This window comes from Trichoplusia ni, chromosome 11 (assembly GCF_003590095.1).
Source record: "Trichoplusia ni isolate ovarian cell line Hi5 chromosome 11, tn1, whole genome shotgun sequence".
Lineage (NCBI taxonomy): Eukaryota > Metazoa > Arthropoda > Insecta > Lepidoptera > Noctuidae > Trichoplusia > Trichoplusia ni.
The window spans coordinates 107,836-133,247 of NC_039488.1; the positions used below are offsets into that span (position 1 = coordinate 107,836).

At 35.5% G+C, this 25,412-nt stretch overlaps 2 protein-coding genes across 8 annotated transcripts in view; both read right to left on the reverse strand.

The window, feature by feature from the left end:
• Positions 1-20,370, reverse strand: part of LOC113498663 (serine/threonine-protein phosphatase 2A 56 kDa regulatory subunit gamma isoform-like) — a 43,062-nt gene extending 22,692 nt beyond the window's left edge. Inside the window, exons 1-2 of one of the 6 annotated variants that reach the window (XM_026878770.1) lie at positions 20,154-20,370; positions 7,290-7,473 (exon numbers count right to left, since the gene is read on the reverse strand). In XM_026878770.1, coding sequence (XP_026734571.1) covers positions 7,290-7,473; positions 20,154-20,171 — 202 coding nt within the window. In that variant the 5' untranslated portion in view covers positions 20,172-20,370. The other 5 variants (XM_026878767.1, XM_026878771.1, XM_026878768.1 and 2 more) reach the window with 5 other exon arrangements.
• A 938-nt stretch (positions 20,371-21,308) lies between these two features.
• LOC113498493 (dynein regulatory complex protein 9-like) lies at positions 21,309-25,241 on the reverse strand. Of its 2 annotated transcripts, none has more exons than XM_026878501.1 (9): positions 24,859-25,241; positions 24,012-24,103; positions 23,577-23,647; positions 23,278-23,449; positions 23,056-23,202; positions 22,723-22,828; positions 22,066-22,260; positions 21,749-21,880; positions 21,309-21,538 (listed from the first exon to the last, which is right to left on the reverse strand). In XM_026878501.1, exons 1-9 carry the CDS (start codon positions 24,976-24,978, stop codon positions 21,350-21,352), a joined length of 1,224 nt encoding a protein of 407 aa, XP_026734302.1. In that variant the 5' UTR covers positions 24,979-25,241; the 3' UTR covers positions 21,309-21,349. The 2 variants fall into 2 exon arrangements, with proteins under 2 accessions (XP_026734302.1, XP_026734303.1); XM_026878502.1 differs by lacking the exon at positions 24,859-25,241 and adding an exon at positions 23,752-23,922 and having other exon boundaries at positions 21,310-21,538; positions 24,012-24,080.
• Between the last annotated feature and the right edge of the window lie 171 nt (positions 25,242-25,412).

Genomic DNA, 25,412 nt, shown 5'->3' on the forward strand with positions numbered 1-25,412 from the left:
GACAAGAAAAATCTGAACCAGGAACAAATAGGAAGTTGTTGTACCGTAAAACAATCAATACTCAATACTCAATCATTTATTGCTGAATCCTGATGACGAAATGACGAATATCCTAGAAGCTGTAAGCCTTAATGGTCCAACAATAAAACTGGACTTGACATGTCCTCTTAGTTATGGTGGTAAAGTATTTCGACACACTTGTTTCGTATTTCGGCATATGGGTACTGGACCTACCGAATTGTCATTTAAGATCCCCATTAATCTCCAATCATATTGATCACAGTAGAGTATGGGACAGCTTTGATTTTAGTGTCATTAACGGGAGATTTAATTAATCTTTAAATAGCCCACTTTTACTATCTACAGCAGGTAAATAAACAGTAACTGATTAGATATGAATGTGGTCATTATCATTTCTTTGATTTAGTGGCATTGACACAGTTTGATATGCATTATTATGTGAGAAAGATTTCACATATCTCATTACACGTGGAGTGAGTTTAAAACCACCTTAACTTGTGTTGTTAGTTTTCGTAAAGTAACATGTATTCATGCTGTTTTGTTCACAAATTGTCTAATATTTATAAAATCTATTTTCTCTATTGTTTCAGTTCTACCAGCTCTGTTTCAATATTGAATCAAAAATGAAACCGCTGTACAAAATTACTATAAATAAAATTCTTAATAAAACCGACAAAATAAGAAAATACGAACAACCGAAACAAGACAAGAAAGACGCTGCTTTAATAAGTTTTAATAATCAGATCAAACTTAATGCAAGGTCAGTGCCTAATTGAGATAAGAGAGCAGATTAGTGGGGCGCTGATGAAATTAGCGAGATTAGTGGAGTGGCGATGACCTGTGCCCTAATTTACGCTCTTAATTAGGCACCGTATACCTTTAAAGGGTTCGACATCAAAGAGGTGAGGAAGACATACTTAGATATAGACGAGGGTCCTCATATTCCGTATACTCCATGACGTGCCCCCATATCGTAAGTTCGATATGCGACAAATATTTACCTATAAGTAGTAAGTCTTTTGGGTGTTTTCGTCTAGTATATTAATAGTGTATTCCTCTACTTGAGGTGTGTTTATATCGGAAGAACAAAGAGGCAAGAACGGTGCCAAGTTTTCTAAAATCGATATGTCTTTATTATACGTTAGAACTAGCCAGCTTCTAGCTTTACGTTGAGAATAACAAGTCTGTATCCTCGTAATAGAGATCTGAATTAGAACATTCGTTGGATATTTTCTGCTAAACTTTGGCATGTATGGAATAACATATAAAATGTAGCAAGGAAATAAAGAAATAATTTGATAAAACTAATTTTAAAATTCAATGGAGGTACATATATAAAAAAAATAAAGACTGCGTCAAAATAATCGACTCCAAAGAAGGGGGGGCCTACAAATGCTTCAAATGAGAACGATGTGTCAGATTTTAACACTAATTTCAAAGGACTATCACACAATAAGTTCTACTAATACTAAAAGAAACCTCATGCGTAGATACATACATAAGTTAATGGCTTTACAGCACGAGGAACTATGTTAGTGCATGGGAAACGTTTGAAGAAATCATTGTGATGGCTTGAAGGTTTAACGAAGTCTTAAATGCGAAATAAGCAATTTAAAAACAATAGAGATTTCAATAGCAGGAAAATGCGAAAAAAAAATTCGAACGAAAGTCATACAATAAAGTTAAATTACGCCCAACATCTACAAAATTCGCTTTATTGTATTGAGCAGGCAACGATTTTTGATCCAATTGACAAATACGAAGGGTTTCCGGGTCACACGAGTAGTCGTCGACCTATATTCATGATGTCTGGAGATTGACGCGACAGTCACGACGCTGTATGTAGCACGAAACCGATTTTTATATTACTGATCTTAGAATTTCGTGTGAACAAGCTCTTTTTCTCTTTGAATACATGATTCAATATTCATCCATTACAGTAGCACGTGTTTTTCATTAAGACTAAGAAGTACATTTCAAGTGATATTTTGTAAAAGAAGGAAAACAAAGCATGTTTGAATACGTATCGGGTTTATCGAACTAAGAAAAAAAACAACCTTTTTGATTAAGAATCTTTGGATCTCAAGGTAAGTTGACGTTAATTAAGCTTCCAAAAGTCCAACGAACAAAAACAAAAAGCAGAAATGTCTAAACTTCCCCGTCTAGTATTAGGTCATTTTCGTAGTGAAACGCGAGAAATGACACAAAGGGGTCGTTTAGCGAGAATTAGGACGATGCCAGTGAAGTATGCATTCATAATACCTACTTATACTGGAAGCTCGCTTGCAGCGGTGAAAAGCGAACGGAAACGGAACACGGCACAAAGGGATGCCAAGCGAAAAGCGTAGGACACATGCCACTTTATACGGCGTTTAGCGTGAAAAGCGCTTAAGGCGCTTAGGGATGCTTTGAGCGTAGGTAAAGAAGAAGTCAGCTTATTACTTACTACACAGGTAAGACCATCAACAGTTTTGTCGCGTTTAGTCGCCAGCGCCGGGAAAGGCAAAAAAGCCAGTCGACATGTTTCGCAATCAAATTAGTTTCTTGGAATACTTTACCACTAAGCCCTTGATGACATTACAAACACCAAAAGCATCTACTGATATGGATGATCATAAAAAGCTGATACTTGAAACTCTTATGCCTAATGCAAATTATAAAATTAATTATCCTTGAAGCGATATAATCTTATCACTTGTGATTACACAGCCTCCCGGAGTGCTTATAATTTCGAGTGTGCTATCTTACTCAGAATATGTTCAAATGTTAATATTTACCTATTCCACACGGATGAAAAGAAAGAATTGTGGTTTCTACAGTATGGTATAAATTATGAGAAAATATATAGCAGCCTACATACACTGATCACCATGCTAGCTCTCTGGTTGGCGATTTCAGAATTCAATATTTAAAATCAGGTTTCCTCACTTCCTTTTCTGCACTGCTTGCTAGTACCGTTTAGAAAAGTTAAAAAAGCGATATTGGATCGAATCTAGATTCGTCTCGTGAAAACTCCAAACACAAAATCAAGGGCGCACATTATACATATGGTTCACGACTTCTTTAATGTTCATACCTTAGTTACATTAACTCAAGTGAATCCGGAAGCTTACCGCCACTCTGCAGCCACGTCAAGCAACTGGGCACTTCTCAAAATTCAGAGATTCAAGTTATTATATAAAAACCGAAATTCAAATGTTACCTACAAAATGTTCGTATTTACATTTATTTCGCAGAAGTACAAAGATCCCAGTTTATTTACAATTTGTTTATTTACTTCGTTTGTTTTAACCACTAATCTTTATACGCCGTATAAATGAATACATAAAAGAATTATCGATCAATTAGCATGTGCACGATAATTATGAATCTAACAATCACCCATTGTCCGTTTTAACGGTGGTCATAATACATATATTCGTAACTGCGACTCTGATTTCGTTCTGTAATATGGAACCGCACGTACAAGGAATCACTTTAATTAACATAGTTCTAGTAACTTGAGACATTTTTTTTTACAGTAATTGAGGATATTTTTGGATATCGATTTGATGTGTCTGCCTCATGTTTAGAAAGTACAATGTCTTAAAATCGTTAGCTTTAAATGGGGTTAGAAAATTGTGATCTTCGCATTAGATCTTGTTTTTACGGACAAAGTCGTGTCTATTTAGTGAGTATACCTGTCATATGGAATCGTTCCTCGAAACTACACATTGTTGCCACTTGACGCCAGTATTTTGTGTACGATCAGACTTTCACGGTCGAACTAACTTGTTAACAGGCTTCAAACAACTACGAGGTAACGGAAAACACAAGTTTGGAGGGAAAAGTTTTGAAACTTAGCTGGAATGCAGTATCCAGTTAAGATAGAAAATTAAAGATGAGCTGACTGAACACTCAGGTAGGGAAAATGATGGATTGATGAAAGACGTTAATCTATTTACATCCAGGAAAGCTTAGTATAAGCCTTTGCAAACACAGCGACTAATCTTTCAAGCCATTAGTCAAAAATAGTATCGATTCATACAACCTTGGCACCAAGATGGCCACTTTACAAGTACTATGCAAGCGTCAATTATTTAGCTATCTGCGTTATACTCCAAAGCAATGGAAGACGATTATTGTCATTTGCCTTGGAAATAAAAGAATGATAGCATCTAGATGTGGCCGGACTAAAGTGCTTGTAAAACGTGAGACGATTACGTTTTACATTTATACCAATGTCAGGGATTTATTGAAGTATTGGGTAAGCAGGTGGGATTAAGTAGCAGGGTTAGTCCGAATTCGAAGACGGGGAAACTGGTCCACTTGGGAGAGAACAGCTTTGGATCCCGACGGGCTGATTTAAAGGGATAAGCATCCTTATCGTTCAGTAGTTCTTTTGAGTAGCACTACAACGTGACTTCGATGTGTTGTAGAGTAATTATATCTCAGGTGCAAAGTACAAAGTTTGATCACATCTAGTGATAACAAATCCACTGAAACTACATTGTCATTAATGGCTATTGGGAAATTATTTTGATAATAATCCGAGCCCTATCTTTCTGAAACACCTGAAAGTGTTTTCCTTTATCAGACAGGATTATAATTTCGACTGTATTTGCATAGTTTACGACAAATTCGATAACCTTATACAATAAACCTGCATTGTTTGCATTTTTCGTAAGTTTTGCTTGTTACGTCAAGTAAGAAAACCTATGATAGGTATACTATAACTAATTCAAAAGAACTTACGCCTACATGCTCTCATGGCACAATTCCTTCGTAATCTTTTAAGACATTAGATGATCAGACAAAAGGTGTTTTTGTTGCACTACACGATAATATCACTTGAAACCTCCCCATTGGTACTTTTGTTTACAGAGCTTATGACGTCACATATCCACCGTACAAAAGATTTAAGTGCTAGTGACGCACAAAGCCCTACCCACTAAGGACACCTAACTGAATTAGCTGAAAGTACTTGTTAATTAGTAGGCCAAACTAAGACATAAAGACGTACATTATACATATAATTATATCGAGCTAGGTACTTTAATATTCTATTTTGAAGCAACAACATCAAAAGTTATATTTTCTTCTCATTACGCGACGACGTCGAGTGACGAGAATAATTATTTTTTATGAAGGAGAAAATGTGCAACGGACACGGAAAAAATCTGTGCAGTCCGTGACAAATCACCTCTCATACTTGCGTGTAGTGTTTTGTTTTTCTTGATATAACACAGCGTATAGCTTTAATAAAACGGAAAATCTGAAATGCAAACGGTTATGCCAACGGTGTCATGATTTTGTTATATTAACGAAGCCTTCGAATAAAGAAAAAAAAATCCAATATTTACTTTTACTTTAATTACATTATTTTACTTTATTATCATTACAAGCAATGGGCGATAAATAAAAAGGTTACAAATGATCAAATCACACGCCACTTCGATTTTAGAATTACCCAACTTTTAAAATATTTCAGTTGGGCAATCAACGAGCGAGCAATGTAAACACGGACAAACAAAAACTGTAGTTATTAGGGATTTCCCGTTTGTGGTTTTTCGGGTCCCGTAGCGTTATGAAAAGCAATTTATTTCCATTTCCCCTTGAAAATGTTATCCCTTAGCGTACATGAAAAATGACATCCGGTAGAACCTTTCCATATGAATATAAGAGCTTGTCACGTAAACAAGAAACATCTTTTATACAGGGGTTTGTCGGTTCAAAATTACATCAAGCTTGTTTAAACAAATAGTTTATGAAAATAATATTAATACGCATTTGCTTAATTCAATTTTTTTTAATGTTCAACTTGCAAAATGTTTTAGTCCGCTTTACACAGAAAATTTAATTACGCATGGCATTAGAAGCGACGGCCGATATATTTTGAACATTAATAACCGAAGTTTCACTTTTCATTACCAAGTGTTGACCTTGAAGTAATTCCATACGATCTCGAATATAATGAACGCATATTTGAGTAGATACACGTGAAAGATTAGAAACCAAAAAGTTCCGAAATTCATTAAAATAATTCGGATAATATGAAAATGTAATGCGCTGAGCATTTATTTCGTCAATGACGTTGTTTGGGAAATAAGTATGTAATAAAACAGGCATATGAGGAGGAGCTTATAAGTCATAAAACATCGGTAATGCCTCGCGAGGTCACAGCGAACGAAAGCTAAGAGAGGTATATCATATTCAAATTTTACGGCGAAATTACGATTAATGGTACCGGTTAGCTGTTAGTGTCCGACACTGTCGTTTGGTTCAGAGTTAGATTAACATACAGATGAACCGTTCGTCGCTCGTGCAGTTGTGTAGGTCACTGGAACTCCACGCCACGAGGTAGCCTGTTCTTTATTACTTTACAATGTATTTCTAGAATGTCTAACAAGAGGCAATTTGCTAAGCTCGGAAACGAGTGATATCTTGATATTCGTATTTTATCATGTCATGCGTGACTACAATCGATTGTCGGAAGAAATGTCTTTAAAAAGGTCAAAGAGGGTTACGTTGTATTTCGATCTCTTTCTATTACTGTATAATATACGTAGGTAAATAGTTTACATATTCTATTAACAAGTAACGAAATTCTTATCGTCCACGTCCTTGAGTACCTACAGCAGACGGTGTCATTCACATGATAAAACTTTAAAACTAGTATTAATCGAGAAAGTACGACTGTCGAGTGATGGAGGACGTTTCACCATGTGTCCTATTGAAATAAATGGATGTGCACAGGTACAATATATTTAACGAGTCCTAAGTAATTGGATCGTTGACATAATAACGTCAGCTTAGCGGGAAGGCTACGTAAGTAAACGAAGACATACACAATGCTTTGTAAGTCGTTAAGGAGATTATAAGAGCTATCACAACACATCTCGACTTATCACTTTCGGCTACTAACATAATTTTCATCGTGCGATTAGATCCTAAACAAATTTAGAATAAAACTTGACATCACCTCTAAACATCATTCATATTCAGCTCATCAGAATTTCTCAAAATAATTAAACAATTGAACGATACTTGAAACAATTACACGTTTAGTTTAAAATACATTACAGCATAACATTGTCACACAATGGGTTATAAGACAATATTCTTAGCCGAATTTCAAAGAAACTATCGCTAATATTCACGATGGAAAAATTTTCACGACCATGCGTCGCCCGGTCTTATTTGTACATCGCAAAAGTAGTAAATTTACATGACCCAAAAATTTTACTATTTGATAAACGATTATCGCAAAACAGTAGTAGGGTATTTACCTTTCATGGGTGGCAGTTTGACGAGTTCTTGGTTGTGGTTGTGCACGTTGAACCTGCTGGAGCCATGCCTCCGAGGCTGGCCGTTCCAGCCGGGGGGGCGGGGGCCATCTGCGGAACGGGGTACGATGGGCGCTGGAGGAGGAGGCCCCGATGCGAGGGCCGATAACTGCTTCTCTGGACGAGTCTTGGGACAAAATACAAAAATATTTTAACTTATGAGATATTTGTGCTTAATAATTTAATTGCGCTTAATAATCCTATAGGGTCTTATATGTATTTAGATATAATGAGCATTCATTTCAAACGCTGTTGGGCACTATAAAAGTAAACGGTTAAATGGATATTATTATTCTGACTGCCCTCTTGGTCTAGTGGTTAATGGATTGACTGCTGTAACGTAGGTCGGGTTCGATTGAAATCCAGGACTAATGTTTGTGTGATGAGCACGATCATTTGTTCTATGCCCGGGTGTAATTTATGTATAATATGGATGTATTTAGAAATGTATAAGTATGGATACTAGTTGTCTAGTACTCATAATACAATCTTTACTTAGTTTTAGAGTAGATCAGATGTCGTTGCGTGAATGTTATGGAATATTATTAATAACAATTTATTAAAAAACATATCTTGATAGATCAAAACAATTCCTAAATATAGAATTAATATTCTTTAGATTCTGAAACCCGGAACGTAATGACAAAAGTTATTACGCGTTGGAACCTAAAAGTAATTTCAATACTGGTTTCAATGGTCCACAGGCTACTTAGCAAAATATACTCGTACAAGTCTTACACATGAATTTTCAAAATTGACAAAAAAAAATGACCAGAAGTCATTATGGAAGCCCATGTAGATAAAGATCACGTTTGCTCGAAGGTTTTTACTATAAAAACCTAGAATGGTTACAGTGCTACGGTATAAGTTGTATTGTCGTTTCGTGCGTTATTTGAGTCCTTGTAAAAGTCATGGCCCTCTATAAATGAAAGAGAATTGAACGAGCTGTATTTATACATTTTTAATGAAGATTCGCCTTGATAACAGATAAAATAATTCATGCAATTCGTATATTAAACAATATTTTTTTTATTTATTTTTATTATCACATGTAAGATCCCACTGTTAGGTATGGGCATCCCCCGTCTTCTTCCTCAAACCTCTTTGTCACCACATATGATTTCTTAATTCGCATACCCGTAAGTAGCTCATACAGTTAGGTTGTCTAGTCACAACTTAGCTTGGGAAAGCCAGGCTGTATTGTGGTCCGCATTCAGTCTGTCCTATCCTTAACTCATGTACCTTGCTTTATATGAAGCGCCTTACTATCTGTTCCAAATAATGGTGTATTTTATAAAGATAATTATAAATAGTTTGATATTTAATGCGTGCAGCAATTTAAATACACGCTTACGAAGTAAAATTCTTCCAGAGCTCGTTGCAAAATGAACATTTCATTAATTTACAGCAACGCTACGTAAATAGGTTGAGCTGTTTCGCTAAACGAGCGTATATAAAACATACGTTGTCGAGAACGGTCTGCTAACGAGTGGGACTCAATGTCAATGCTGAGCTCTGTGGTAATGGAGATCCTCGCTATCAAGAACATAGACCTACATATAAATAGACAGCGCAGTTCCACACTAATTGGATTTCATCATGTTCTTGTTTTCAACAATTTCTACACCCGTCTTTACGAAGGACTGAAGTAATTATAACGGCATTGTATCTATGAATACAATGTGTAACAACCATTAATAGTATAGAGTACCATTAATAGTGTAGAATCTATAGTAGATATTACACATTGTGTCATAATTATACGACTCGTGTATTCAAGAATCGATTGAACTCGAGTGCAGCAGGATTATAATGAAAAAGCATTTTAAAACACGCTTTGGTAATAAAAACAGACACAAGGATGTAGATTCTCAATGCATTGATTAAAATAAGAAAAACAACAATAAATCTTATGCGGTTTGTTTATAAACACAAATCGGACACTCAATGAGAATTTATATAAAAAAGCAACAGTGTTTAAATAAGTCTAAGTGCAAGATTTGTAGATGCAGTGCCGTGGGTGTGAATCGATAGTGTAAACATAGTCGGGTTCTGGAAAACTGCACAGTGGAGGCATACGAAAATGTCATATATTTATAGCAACACCAATAGAAATTCTTTACGGGACACGCCAAGGTTTATTGACAATGATCGATGCAAACTGACAATGAACAAATCTGTATTCCGTAGCGATACGTACGTGTCATCGATCAGGTAACTAGCGGTTACGTTGCGGATAGCTTTTTGCTATTAAAAGCGGATTTTCCTAGACTACAAGATTACAAGTCTGGTTTTATATTAAGCAGCCAATAACTTAAATACTTTTGATTTAATGACAATTACTAAACTAAACCGTGAAGAAAAAAGGTCATATTATTTCTTAGAAAAACATATTTCAATTACAATCGTGTAACAGGAATCGATATCCTAAATAATATATTAAAAGCAAGGTGGGAGGTACAGTCGGCAACAATACAAACGTCCAATCAGATACGCAATGTCAAGGTTGTTGTGAAGTACGCAATCAATACCCGTCCAGTTCGATAAGTTTACTGTAGTGAACGTTTACTCGAGTAAAGGTGAGGATTTATTTATGACGTTCAGAAAACACGTGTGCCTGTTAAATGGCTGGCTTTATGTGTATCATATTGCATCCCGAAGAGCTGCTAACAATCTGACAGCTCGAGTTATACATACAACGTTCTATTTTGGGTTTTAGATATGGACATCTTTATCGTAGGATGCACTCTGATAACGTGTTGTCAACGAACTGATTAGTGTAGGTTGAATGGGTTCGTCAGCGTTGCCCTTAATGGGTTTGTAATCACAAGTACAGGTTATCTATTCATTGTTGGAAAAATACTCTTCGAAAACTAACGTTAAACAATCAAATTCATATGTCAAACAAAGTTATTCGCCACGAATGTGTAATGCATTTCTTCGTTTTACATTCGACATTTCCATCATATCTCAGAACAATTTATGCGAGCCTCGTCCGCTTAAGAATTACAGTTTCCTATTACCAGTCAGGAAGTGATCTGGATAATATTATAGCTACATAATCAAACCAATCTGTACGTAGACAGACCAATATAGAATTACAAGGAATTGTAATATTGCAATAATAATTATCACGCTTAGCGGGAGACCGATGAGTGATTATTACAGTTAATGTATAACATGGCAGCAATATTCTGTTATTAATTAGTTTTATACTTGATTATAGAGCTAGTGGATATCGTAGATCTTTTTTAACAAAAGGCGGACAAGACGAGATGTCGTTCCGCGTCTTGATTGATGGTAATTTTATTGAAATTGCGTAAAATAAGTTGTTTCTAGAAGGTTGTCTTTAAGCCAGGATTACGTATTGACAGACTTCTACCGATGAAGCGGTTCTTTTCGCAATTAAGCAACCTCCGTGGAAGAATAACCTTAAGTGTGCTAATTTGGTAAAACAAAAAGATCTACAAATTGAACCAAGTAGTTGCTGGATTTAGAGTCCCAGAGGAAACATTCCCGTTCAGGGTATGACGTCAGACTGGCTATCCAACAAGACAGACATCGACTAACTTTACACTCGCATATATTAGTCCCAGGAGACTCCTCTAGGTCATATACTGCTAAAATATTCTATTCTCACATGTTTTTAAAGAAAATATACATTTAAATGTTGGAAATACACGCTTTCTATTATATTTTATTTATGTTAGTTATTCAATTGAATTTCGAATGTACCAAAATAATAAATAAGCAAACCGAAGTCGGGTTGTCATTTTTTATACGAGGACAACTTTCTCATACGCCGGTTGGGAGAAATATGTGCAAAGAGGCCAAAAATAGTGTAATTAATTACATAAATTTTATAAGTATGCAACCACCAAGTATAAAGGTCTGCTTTATAAACCACAACGTCAGCTTTCCTGAAACCTCGTATTTTATGAAAATCTAGAACATCCAGTTTAAATACAATCTTATAGTTTTACGATCTTATACTTTGGGATAATTTATTTAGCGAAGTATTACGAGTTACGTCAGAGCAAAGTGTGATGTACTCTCACAAAGTTTATTATCAGTTGAAGGACATTAAGATGTAACATCTAAACACATGGGCGCTGACCTCGCGCGGTACCGGGTTGCGCCCTTAAGTTAACGCAACAATGGCGTTGGACAATCGCGTCTGTTATCATTATATGCGTGCGCGATCACCTGTGACGCATTACCAATACAGTACAAGTATATGATTAACGTAAATCAAGATAAAGAACGTAAACAATAATTCTTTGCGTGTCTTTATGAGGTAAGTTATCTAAAAATGCTTGTGTTATGCGAGGGTTTGGGCTATCTAGTATGTGATTATACTATCCATGTGCATTTAATCGAAAATCTAGGAGTTTGACGAGAGGAATCGACAAATTTTGAAAAGAAGTGATATTTTAATACAGCAAATGAAAATAAATCGTGTCCAGATCAGAAATCTGTAATACATCAACTTTTATAACATCGAATAAGATCACGCCTCCCATAATTTACAACTACCTGAACGATCATCTTATTACCTTGAATCAAAATGTTCCGTTTGGTATGTAAAGCAAATGGTATCGCTGTGGACGGTGAGCGGGTGACGTAGAGAAACCACCGTTACACATAGACTTTAGCTCGATATAAAATATAATATTAAGAATTCCTGACGCTGCCGTTTTTATTAAAGTATCCGTCTATTCGTGTCACATCTATTTTTGTGATAACAATTATATTACATTCGCGAAAGGATTGGATATTTGCAGAGCTATTTGGACGTGAGAAATGTTTGAGGAATTGGTTAGTGGGTGTGTTAATTTACCTTTGAGTGTTATTTATGTGCACAGGTGAACTTACGTGCGGATAAGTTATATTTTGGCGTGTACGTAATATTCTTTTTGGTGATATGAAAGCTTACCGTGGCAGGCGAACGATTTCGTCGCCTGCGGAACATGGAGGACAGCGAGTGACTGGTGAGGTTCGCTGTGGAGGCGGCGGACACCAACATTTTACACTTGGATCACAACTATTACACACTGAAACTAGTACATTCCCGTTTTCACTGTTATATTAATTGTAACGCACTGAAGTGACGTTATCAGTTATAATTGCAAGTACAAGATAACATGTTACAGTATTAACAATTAACTTTACCCGTTTCTGTATTACCCTCAATTTATCAACGGTTATTACAGTCTGTTATTTCAACACGAAATTAGCGTCTTTTGTCTAATACGAACAAAATAAGAATGTTATCATATTACATTTTAAGACGCATGACAGGTAAAGATAATTTTTAAATGTACCGAGATAATATTTTAGTTGCACGAAGCTGTATAATCACGAAAGCACACAGACGTACTGAAGCACAATGAAGACGCGCTTTGCGATCCAAAGAACAATAAACTTTTACTATTATGCCACATAAAAAGTTCCACTGCAGTGCGCAGTGGCTCGTATTTTGCGAGAACCTATCACTTTTCTTAGTTTGGTCAAAACACGGCGAACTTTCTCTGCAAGTTTACCATATGTGAGTCATGGACTCATGTCACTACGGCAAATGTCAACGTATAAGGAAAATAATCAATGTGTAAGCATAAAATGTGGAAGTTATGCCTATAGAATATTGAGTTCATTAAACGTCTGATAAACTGTATTTTTTAAATAGAATGAATACTTTCGTATGCATTTGTGTAAAAGACGTTTCGAATGGGATGATGTTCGTAACGATGAGTAGTGTTTTTAAATATTAAATTATCTGTCGTTTCCATGTTTTACATTTATGTCTATAAAATTATCCACAACATTGTATCGACATCGATCTAAAAATAACCACTACTGTTCGAGTTGAATATTTTAATGTGAATATAAATTATTCAATGCTTTTTAACCGTTAGAAAATACCTAAATTAAAACGTCGAAATAGGTGCCATACAGTGCAGTAGAGTACAAACACAGGAACGTTATAAACACTGCTTTGTTTTGAACTGAAACGTTCAGTTTTCTCACACTTCCCACGACTTACTTATGTTTTAAACTTTTGTCTTGGTCCGGCACCGATCTACGGCTCGTCTTAAGATAGACTCATTATTAAAAACCGGGAGATTGTACAATTTTAAAGGTGTAACAGAGTTTTCTAGAGTCGTCAGGGATTGAAACCTCGTTAGTTACACGATCCGTCCGGAGTAACTCAATCCCGGGTGCGCAATCTACTGCATAAATTAAGTCTGTAAATCCACTTGGCGGCATACATTTTTCGTTATCTTGCAAATTTTAATAAATCTTCTGACATCACTGCGGCTGATTAAGTTTAATTAGGGTATTACGGTAAAATAAATCATAGCGTAGAATGAAGATAAGCAGGAGCAACAAATTTACGTCAACACTGAAAAATATAAACCGTAGTAGCGTTATTTTGGGTGTTATACGCGTGTACACAGAGGCGGCCGCGTCGTCCAACTAATGGCACAGGAATCGGATTTCTAAATCGCATTGTCGAATTACAGTCGATTTCCTACAATTAAACATCAAATTGGCGCAACTAATGTTACGTTATCGTTAACAAACATGATGACCTGGTTGCATTATATTCGCGAAACGCTGCTACTTAACTAATAATAAATACCAGTTCGTGAATAATGGCAGGCACCCAGGGGCACTGCAATCAATTTGTAATAATTCGCCAAAAATACAATTAGTAAAATACTGTATATAAAATTTGCTTAACTGGCAGAGCCTGGGGCTTCGTTTAATTGAAAGTCAGCTGTTATGTGTTAATCCAATATAATATGACTACGACGATTAAAACCTGCTTATACGTAATAGTCCAGCTTAGTTCTCAACTTCAAATATTCAGACGTCCGCGGTCGACGAACAACTTTGAAATTTTAAATCAATAACATCTGAGAATTCTGTAGCAGTTATGTACAATTATACAATTTCATGTGTGTAATTATTGACAATCACGCAAACTTTTAGCGCTTATTAATTGTTAAGCTATTATTACATTAACGTATTATCAGTCTGACAATCAAGCGGTTATGTTAGTAAGGTTTAAACAAGTATTCTGCTGTTCAAGTTATCCGGAAATAAAACGGCAACCAAGGATCTCCGAGCAAGCAGAAACAATTAGGATAAATTGATCTAAGATGCGTTATCTAATGCATTAAGCGCATTTCCAGATACCAAAGCGAGGCGGAGAATCCTTTATCGATCCGCTTAAATCACTAATTATATCTAAAGGCTTTGATCTTTAAGTCATAAACAGCGAGTACTACAGACTTACAAAGCGACTCTTAAAGCGATATTTAAATAAACATTACCTCTAGCAACTGCGAAAATATTAAAACTAAATTTCAAACTAAAGGAATAACGTGTTTCAACAGCATATGATATTCGATGCATTCAAGAACATTTTCATATCCGTGTTCAGATCAACGAAAAATCTTAACCTTTAAATAAACCAGATGACCCGCGCATACGCAATGAACGTCAGTGTAAAACTCCCACATGAATTAGAGAAAGCAAACAATGATGCGCTGAGTTTATTTATAGAATATTCTTGAATCCATGTAAACTAGGAATAAACGTCGCAGAAACCTAGATCAATTATTAAGTTTCTATATAATGTTAATACCGATATAAACAGAAAGCGAGATAGCATTCGTTTATCATCGGAGAATTTAATTAGCATTATTACTGTAGAGTTTATACAAGATACAGGACCACTACTCAAGTAAGATAAGTCTCAAAGATAAGACATCTCACTTTCCTATCAAAATATATTTGTCGTGGTATATAAAGGCGACGCTCCACGTGTTTACATTAGTGATAAAACCGCAAAACAATGCGTAATACTGAACTTGAAGGTAAAGATTATTTGTATCACGTGATGGTAGAAAATAAATGGCTGTTTGTTCAGCAGGGAGGGTTTCTTTGGACAATTGATCGGCAAAACGTGTCTTATAGCGTATGTAGGTTACTTTGAGGAAAGTGTGTTTTATTAGTGGCTGTAAGTGAAGGTCAGCTCAGCGTGCCACCCTGTTAACAGTAATGGACAATTCATAAGCTTGATTACGAACGCGTGGCAAATAACGTGGAAGTATTTTGGTTTTGTTATAGCTATACGACTTCTGGAAGATTGTTATTAGACTGCACGGTCAGCTGAGCGATAAAGGTCACCAGATCCACTGTGCACGACGTATCGCAGGTTCGATCCCTACGTAGGACAAGAATTTGTGTGATCCACGTAGTTTTGAATCTATTTGTTTGACGACAATGTTTGTGAAATAAACGCAACACAAGGATACATTCCTTAGTACGCAAGACGTTTAAAAAAACCTAAATATCAGTCGACTCTTTTAATAGAAATTAGCCCGCTGATATTTAACGCGAATTTCATTAAATTTTAATTCAAATTATATAATTCGATCACGTAGTTATAATTGAATCAAACAGAGGACTTGTTTGCGGATATTAATTTTAGATCTCTTTTAAGTTAATTGCATTAAGCGTGTGACCCAATTTTATGTCAACAAACAATGTTTGTACCAATCACGAGTATATTTAAGACGAGTTAAACGTAATGGAATGTTATGACCTGTTACTGTTTAACGAGGAAACAAAATTAGATGAGTGCAAAATTATCGCGGACATGCGTAATAAAGAAGGAACAAGTCATCGTGACCGTGCAAGCATACGAGCCGTTTATAACATGAATGTCGTATACTTTGGTCACGAATGCCATCTCACTCTCCCCGAGAGTTTTATGAATGATTAAATAAAGTAATTACATCAGTGGAAAGGTCGCCCATCCATCTTCTGACGTAATAACATTATGCTGCCATCGACAGAGCTGCCAAAGTCAACAGTAACATTCGAATAAGCTGCGAAAGCTTTTAGCAACACTGGAAGATTTTAAATTGATAGCTAGATATTAGTATTAGCTGCGAGAACTCACATACCATTTTCCGGATCGAAACATTGCACAAAATCAATCAAAACATCACATAACAAGCCAACTAGATTTTACCAGTTCGCGAAACCTAAGCACGTTTAATTAAATCCTTGTTTTATTAATAACCTTTTGAGATAAACTTGTCAAAATTCTGATGCTAGTGACGTAAATACCGACAAAGGTCGAGCCGATGTTTAATCGTGTCGATATAAAACAGATGTATCTGCAATTGTGGAGCATACATGTGATAGTGAAAGTTGCGTCAGTGGAAACAGATAACAGACACTCTTGCGTTCTATACAGAGAAAATTTGTATTAGTTATTCCATAAGATTAACATAATAAGCGCATCAAATGATACGGGGACATACAAGTGGCACACGATAGAAAGAAATATGTGTAAAATCTTCGTAATGAGTGCCGATATATGAGATGGAAGTTAAGAGATACGATCCGACGGCGAAGGATCGAGATTGATTGGAACTCGTCGCAAGACGGACGAGACCCGAATCCCGAGTGTCACTAAGATTTATCTTAAGGAGCTCCTTCATTTGGTTTCTAGTATTTCAACGTCAAATTAGATTATTCTGTTCTGGCTTGATAAGGCTTTTCTTATGCGAAACACGACTGAGACGAATACTACTTTATGTGTTATTAATTGAATATTATTGAAATACAGAACGCTTATTAAATAAAGCGGAAAGCTTCTTTGGATATTGTAAAAGCGGTGGAATTCCAAACATCTGCCAAACTAAACATAGCAACACGGGTGCGCAATATTACAAGTGAGATGATTTCAAATCACAACGGAATACTCGGGTGTAAGGGAGGCTAGCGGTCGCGCGCGTTTGCGCTGCCTCGCTATCGTCACACGCACTGCTGATCCGACATGTTCAGCGCTCACGAGAGATGCCAAATCCTCCAACACCTACATACAAAGAACTCTGTAGACTCGTTTACATATCACTGATAAATATTCAATGCGCCATCAGCAATAAGGTTGAAAATTCTAAAGCAGAAATTTATGCGAGTTTCGAGTAAAATGTGTATGGGATGTTTTTTGCAGGATTTAATGACGAAGATTGATGTTGAGATTTCTAGCGTCGCTTCATATTATCTTTATTAATATAAACATAATGCACTATATAAAGATTATGGGTAATATGCATTCTGTCATTTATTTACAGAATAAATTTCTCGAAGCCCTCTCCAGATTCAAATGAAATGAATGAAATCTCTGTGAGCAAACTGTAATTAAATGTCATCAAGTATAAATGTTTTATGTAGCTCTTGCTGTTCTGTGGAGTTTGAACCTAGGAAAATTCCTCTCATAAAGATTTCCTCAGGAAACATTAATTTTTTGATAGATAACTCAGTTAATCGTTGAGCAATGAATCATATTTCCTAGTTTGTTCTTAATATACAGACAGATAATAGCATAATTTATCAACCAGTTCTGACATTTCAGCTACACAATAATTCCTAGTCCAAGTGAGACTGTAAAAATATGAAGTTCACCATTCTATATTGTAGTGTAGCTTTGTCCCCTTGCACCTCAACCAACATAGAAGAGTTCACACAAAACTATTAGATACACATTTAAATTCTTTGGATAACAATGTCAACAAACATTAGAAAACTATCTGTGTACATTTACAAGTGCATACTCAGAAATACTGATAAAAGATTAATGAGTGTTTAGAATAAGTTATATTTTCTGCTTTGTCTATCCCACTGCAAAAAACATGCTAGAACCAATGATTCTTGTCTTCATGTGCGAAGTTAAATGAAACACTCATTGAAAAAACAAGCAATAAGTAAAACATATGTTTAATTAGATAACGAAAGACAGAGTATTCCCTAACACACCTATAGTGTTGAACGGCAGGAAGGTCTTTCTGTTCCTTTTAATATTTTTCTAGGGAAGTTGAAACCTTTTTTAAGAAAAATTTTCTTCAATAATAATAATTATTCTGATGTATCATATCTCAATATCTCTTAGCAAAGCGTATTGTGTGACTATCAACAGCTGCAATCATCATGCTATTACTGTATGAATAGTTGCTACAAAGGAAATTATATTATTAACAACTAGCTTTTCGCCCGCGGCTTCGCCCACGTCGAAGTCGGTTATATCGCGTTTCCAAGAGAACTCTTCAAAAGTCCAGGATAAAAACTATCCTTTGTTCTTTTTCAAGATCAACTCTATCTCTGTACCAAATTTTATTAAAATCGGTTCTGTGGTTTAGATGTGAAAGCGTAACAGAGAGACAGACAGAGCTACTTTCGCATTTATAATATTAGTAGGGCCTTACTATTATGCAATTTTTACAGAAAATATATTGGAATAAGGTAATAAAAGATACGTAAATATTCATGTTTTGTTAAAAAAGATCCAATTAAATGGTGATTGACCATCAATTGAAATATCAAACACTCATTCAATTATTTTGTTTACAATTTATAATAGGCCTGAATTGTGGAGACTGCTTGTTTAACCTTTAAGACACTGTTAAAAGTCAAACTGTGTCTGTTTTAGTAAATAGTCTTGGTATGAAAAGTAGAAGTTAGAAGCATTACCAAAGTGTTTAGGTGAAATGTGTGAATACTTCCCAGTTTAGCATGATTCTATGAAAAAAACCTTCGTCCCTACTTGTATAAAAGCATCCTCCCAAATTTCATAAATGATCACCAATTAGAACTGAACCAAGAACCTAAACGCAAAGCAGATAAAATTAGAGGCATCTCTTGTCTCTCTCAGAGGCTTTTTTATACTTTGGGTCTACTGATTTAATACCTTAAAGGTAAACTACTAAATTAATAAATATACTCCATCAAATATTACAATATGAAACATTATAATGGTAAATATGAACTTAATTTTATTATTGATCAAATAACCTAATTTTGTTTGCCAAGATAGGATGTTATATCATAGTTTCTTAACACTAGATGTATTGTTACATTTGTTTGTTTCTTTTAGAGCAGTCAGAATAGAAATACACAGAAAAGATAAATTACTTACAAGTTGGGTTAGAACATTGAATTAGTTACAAATAGGTACAAGGTCTAGAGTTCTAGTCATAAGGATAAATAGCTGGGTCTTAGTGTAAATCTTTTAAATGCATGTAAAATTGATTTTAACAGCCTATTTTTGCAAAAAAACTGTTCTCTGTTAGAGCTATTTCCTTCTATTAATTTAATTAAGATCTACACCTAAATTATAAGAACCCTTACACTGTATTAACGCAATAACCAATAAGAATTTAATGGCATAATGATTGCTATAGGGTTTTTGTATCATTACGTATATTTATAAAAACATATCCTGTTGATGAAAACATTGTAACAGTCTACAATTTCTTACGACATGGGCACTCGAACGAAAATCCTAATAAGATCGATTAATAACAGGTTTTTTTGCAAGTTTTATTCATCGATAGCTTAGGAACGCACTAAAATCAGCTCAAGAAAGTCGAATACCAACGGGAAGATAATGTGATCTTGCAAATTAATAAACAACTCACCTCAGGCTCACTGTCGCCGTTTTTGTTTTTATCAATTTTAGTCTTCATCGCCTCCTGTAAACAACAGCGTCCACTGAAACTCTCACAACACACGCTAATCCGCTTAGAAACACTAATAAACGGAGATTTTACACACTTAAATTATGCAGCACCGCATACCATAAACGAACTGACATGGCATAGTAGGTATTACAACGATGGAAGCGTAAAATGCCGACAACGTAAAATACCGTTTTTTTTTCAACGATCAGAAACTAACTTATTTGTTGACTTTTATTAAATTTGTTATTTTTATTCTGAAACTCACCTTTTCTTTTTTCGGCATAATATATTAAATAAATTAATAAATAAAGCTATAAATACAAGTTTTTGATAACATTCGCGTGGAGAGTTTACATTTTAGTTGTCAAATAGGCGGCGCTGATTGGCCAGACTTGGCCGAACAAGTCACGTGACTTCATTGACGTTGCAGATAGTGATGTTAATGTAAAGAGTATCGATTAAATATTATATTTTAGCTAGTATTTTATAAACTATAAATGACGGTTATAACCGACTTTTAAAAGGGCAGCTATTTTAAGTTTGCTACATCAGGACCGGCACACCATATAATTTTACGTTGCATATATGTATGTTTTGCTGGTAGTATGTCAATTTGATTGTCTGCTACGTATTGGGATAAAATTTGCAGAAGACTCTTATAATATATATATTGTTTAATACTGTGTTTTTTCTGGAATTGGCATATTGATTGATTGATTCAATCCACAATCCTCCTAAAAAACTAAACATTTCCATTATTTTCTACAAAGACTAGCATGACACATATAGCTTGCAGAAGTCGGTATTGCACATCCTCGTGCACTCTCAGCAACGTCTCTCGTCGTGTCGATAACTCTCAAAGCTATTCCTTAAACGCCCCTAGATCAGACTACAATAACTCTTTTCCCTATACAATATTATTAAAAATATTAAACGGAGAATTGAATCTGAACTATCAGTTTGGATTCAAACTAAGAGTTCAAGCAATGTTTTGTTACGAATTTCACTCAAGACAAGGCAGGTTAAACTATAATCTTTCTTTCATGATGCAATCGAAGAAAATACTCACTAGGGATCTTAGTTCCAGTCCTATGAATTTGATTATCATGTTGGTTGTTTTTAGACTTAGACACAACGACAACAACGAATCCTTAGACGAAGTAGAGAAAATCGACATGAGGATTCAAAAAATGTAAGGGCCAAGGTCTTTAGAATAGAAAACTTCAAATTTGGGTATAGGAATGATACATTTCGACAAGACTAATTTGTCAGTTCAGACATTCGGAGTTTCACCGGCTTTAGTGATTGAAGAAATGTAATTTGTGTACAGGGCCAGGTAACACTTTTTCCAAAATAATAATGGTAAGAAAAAGGTCATAATAAAGTATTGTAAAGTTAGTTTATTAAATAAGTAAATTAATTAACAATATTAATATTATATTAAAAGTTAAATGACTAAAATTATTTCTTGAGTCCCTTCTTGGGCTTTTTGACTTTAAAGGGCCCAAGCTGAAGGCGTACAATCAGTCCACGCCACCAAGCTTGCACAATTATGGCTGAATTAGTCATCAGTTCGATGTAACGACGATTTTCCTCGCGCTCTTCCTTAAATTTGATCCAAGCTTTCATTTGCATCTCGTGTTTCGCCAGCTGAAACATATTAATGGCTTGATGACGTTATATTTTCTTAAAAGTGATACATCTTGGCAAAGAACAGCACTGTCTGGTGTCTGTTACACCTTTGCTTTACAGTAGAACACAAAATCCGTTACAAAAATAAACCCCTAATCGCACAGTTAACGGCAATAGCATATATGTAATCTTAGAGGGTGTCAAAAACAACGAGGATGAAAAAAATACCATTTCTTCAAGCTCAAATCTTTTATCACGCATGTTTTGATAATCGTTTTTCTTGATTTGTATCTTCAAATCAATATTTTCCATATCAGTGTCATACTTGTCCATCCATTCTTCGACCTTAGCCAGTGTTTCCTAAATCAAAAAGATTACTTAATATGATATGTTATGGATATACATTATCAGTTTTGGCTCATTCAGGTTTAAAACCGGTACAAAAAGTTTAGAAGGTCTCTTAAAAATAGAAGCATAATTATGCCTCAGAGAGGGATTGACGAATATTTTAGATGGATGAATTTCATCAGCAGCAGCGCACTAACATTAATAGCAATGTTCACTAATAGTTCCACTTCAGCATGGACCCGGTTCTCCTGACCGGTTCTTAGCTTGTAATTCGCTATCTTATCCCCAGGAATACTTTCAATGTCCGATATAACTTGATTGTTTTGTTCGGCTCTAGCTTGCTGCCAGTTATCGATGTAGCGACTGCGTACTTCCGAGAGCAAGACTGAATCCTGGAATTGAAGCAATTGAGTTATTAAATTTAATTATTATTCAGTTTGACTAAGCAGTGCCAAAAACAAAACGTTTGTACTGAAGTTATAGGTATCAGAAAACAGTTTCGGAACCCAACATCAAGGCTAGCTTATACTCCCCCTGCCGGGGCAGCGGTATTGTCCGAAAGGATGGCCTTTGTCGGTGATGGTCAAAATGCATGGGTTTTAGTTAGTAAAAGTCTGACACTACCTTCCGTTTAACCCGAAGCGGAAGGAGTTATTTGATTTCCCATTTGATAAAAAGGCTCATACTACCGAATCTGGTACGGTAAAATTTTTAATTTCCTGAAATCGTACTATCGAACCAAACCGCCACTGAATTGGCGTTAGTGTCGGGTGCCAGAGTTAGTCGATCTCAATTCTGTTGAGAGTTAGCAAGCAAAAAGTATTGGATACATTTATAGACTATTTTATACGTACTTCGACTTGTGTTCTAAGCCTATCAATGTTAACGTCGGTATCATATAAAACAGTTTTGAAATGATTGCGTTGCTGCCTCACTTGTCTGCTCAATTCTTTACGTAGCCTGAAAACAGACCAAAATGTCATCATCGGCCTAGCCTTTTCCCAACTATGTTGGGGTCGGCTACCAGTCTAACCGGTTTCAGCTAAGTACCAGTTTTTTACAAGGACAACTGCCTATCTGATCTCCTCAACCCATTTACCTAGGCAACACGATACCCCTAAAAACAGACCAAAATGTATCATTGATGTAAAAGAAAATGATGGAATATTTTTTACTTGACAACTCACATCCTGTTTTTAGATTCTTCTTCTTCTAATTCAGCGCGATATTTATTGCGTGTCTCAATTTCTCTGATATATTTCACAAGTGGTGTAAAGTGAAAAGACTGCGCCAAATCTAGATATGTAGATTGGACAACGTTATTCACATATTTCCTAAAACAAGTAGGTACATTATTGTAGAACTAGGGAACATAGTAACTATTAATTAATTTGAAAATTAAGGATTACCTATCTGCATCCAGCTTTTTAATTTTATATGTGATAGAGTTTAGATTAGCTGGATTTATATCAACTAGATCTTCATCGGCGTGATTGGGTTTCTTTATATCAAATTTTACAGCTAGAAAATTGTCTAAATCGAACAATGTCTTCCTTATGTTTAACTCGTTGTTGCATCTTTCTAAAACAGAAAAAAAAACAGTATTCAACCTTTTAAATAACTCAATAGACACATTTTGATTCTGACAAGCGCAGAAAAGCAGGAATTCTATCTGGTTTTTTGTTTCAAAATAACATAGCTGACTTACCTAAAATCCACATTTGTGAAATCACATCTTCAAGAAGAGTGGCATATAAATATGACAGAAGGGTCGTCATTCTGCAAAGCATTTACTTAAGTAAACGAAGAAGTAAAAATAGTATTGAAAACTGAAATTACAGTCAAATTTCTAGAATTTCTACACAGAGGCCAAGTCCTAGTACTAGTACCATCTCCCAAAGTAAGTCTTGCTGCTGTGGAAGGGAGATGATGTTCTACGCCGTGTATTGAGTCATCACACTTCCACAGCTGCGACTTTTTAAGAACCAGGCAGTCAATCCACTTGGGTCATCTTCGGGCCTGCTTTCGAAGCAAACCCGGTTCTCAATTGATTACTGAAAGATCACCATTACATGCAACATCTAATAGACGTTAAAATAATTAGTCAAAAGGGCTCAATCAAAATTCTAAATTTGCTAATTACCCTTCGACCGGCACGAGCGTTATTGGATCAGGAATATGAAGTTCTGCAAGCTCTTGAGAGATGCTTGATGCTGTCGTACGTAAGTACGCATTCTGCAATATATAAGTAGGTAGTTGAAAGCATAATAAAGTGCTGCCTTACAGCACCTTGGCGAGATGTTCAAGTAGCGTGAGTTCAGCAGTTAATTGAACCTCTCAAAACGCAGAAAAAGTCGAAGAATAACATAATAGAACCTTCTTAAGGTGCGATGTCTATAAAGGTGGTTAGTATTAAATCAAACAAGAACGTTTACTTTCTCGAACAAATAACTTTGAATTTAGACATAATAACATCTAGGGTTAATAATTTTGCATAAGATACCACTGTCCCCGGGCAATGCAACTTTAATTATTGAAGAAGTGTTCTGCAGTTGCAAAGTTAAGCAGTGCCTTTGTACATCAGCAACTTGAGTGGAGACAGCCACTCAAAAGTTTTGCAAAAATTTTAAAGTTGTTCAAAGTGAAAATTGCAGTGCAAACGGTATTTATTGGCGCAATTTTCTGGCTTCTTTCTTAGTCAAAGCATGGCTTGGGATAGGAGATCAGTCGATTGACAGTTGAGGACACAGGTCACTTTAAAAATCGGTTATACATTTAACAGTTACTAATTGCAGTTCTTAGCAAATAACTTAATCTATAAACATATAATCAATTATAGCAACTGAAAACTGGAGACGCTCACTGGAACGCACTACTCGAGTTGCTGTGTGTGCAGAAGAATTGTAAAAAAAAATATGTAAATAGCATTTGCTGCAACAGTTGCACCATGTTCAAAGCGTCTTAAAAGTAATATAAATGGATTTATTTACTGAGGTGTATAGTATCTCGGGCTGCTCGGTAGTAGATGCCGCCTTAGGTGTTTCATAGGTGTAGACTGCCGCGCGGCCCCAAGTGTCGGACACTATACTAGCTATCCTGCCACGCTCCATGTTTAACTAATAATTCAAACACTTATAAAAATACTTATATTGAGTTCTCTCTTATGTTTTAATCGAAAACTGTTACTGAATGCTGCACTCGAGAAGAAATCATGGCGTAGTTGTAAACTTTTGGGTAGGTTGACTACCAATTGCCTGCGATTTCTTGTCGTATAGAACTTTTAAAGGAGTTGCAAAATTGTAAGTAATAGATACAAATAGTTCGTCTTCTGACAAAGTCAGACTAATGCACGCACTGGATAAAATGGCATTTTTCAGATGCATTCTATTTTTAAATAAAACGTACGGATTTGTTTTTTTAATTAAGTTAAGTACATAGATGACATGACATATTCTTGAATGGAGGTTACGGCTGTCCAATAGGTTTTATCCATACAACAGTCTAAAGTGAGTTCCTTTATTCTAACGTAGTCCCAATGCATTTT

What these genes read in the sequence shown, in the direction of transcription:
- LOC113498493 (XM_026878501.1), bottom strand. Translation starts at nt 24,978, where the DNA reads ATGGAGCGTGGCAGGATAGCTAGTATAGTGTCCGACACTTGGGGCCGC. An exon ending in AAAAAGCTGGATGCAGATAG is followed by an intron (nt 23,203 to 23,277) that starts GTAATCCTTAAT and finishes TACTTGTTTTAG; the next exon opens with GAAATATGTGAATAACGTTG. An exon ending in GATTTGAGCTTGAAGAAATG is followed by an intron (nt 21,539 to 21,748) that starts GTATTTTTTTCA and finishes AATATGTTTCAG; the next exon opens with CTGGCGAAACACGAGATGCA.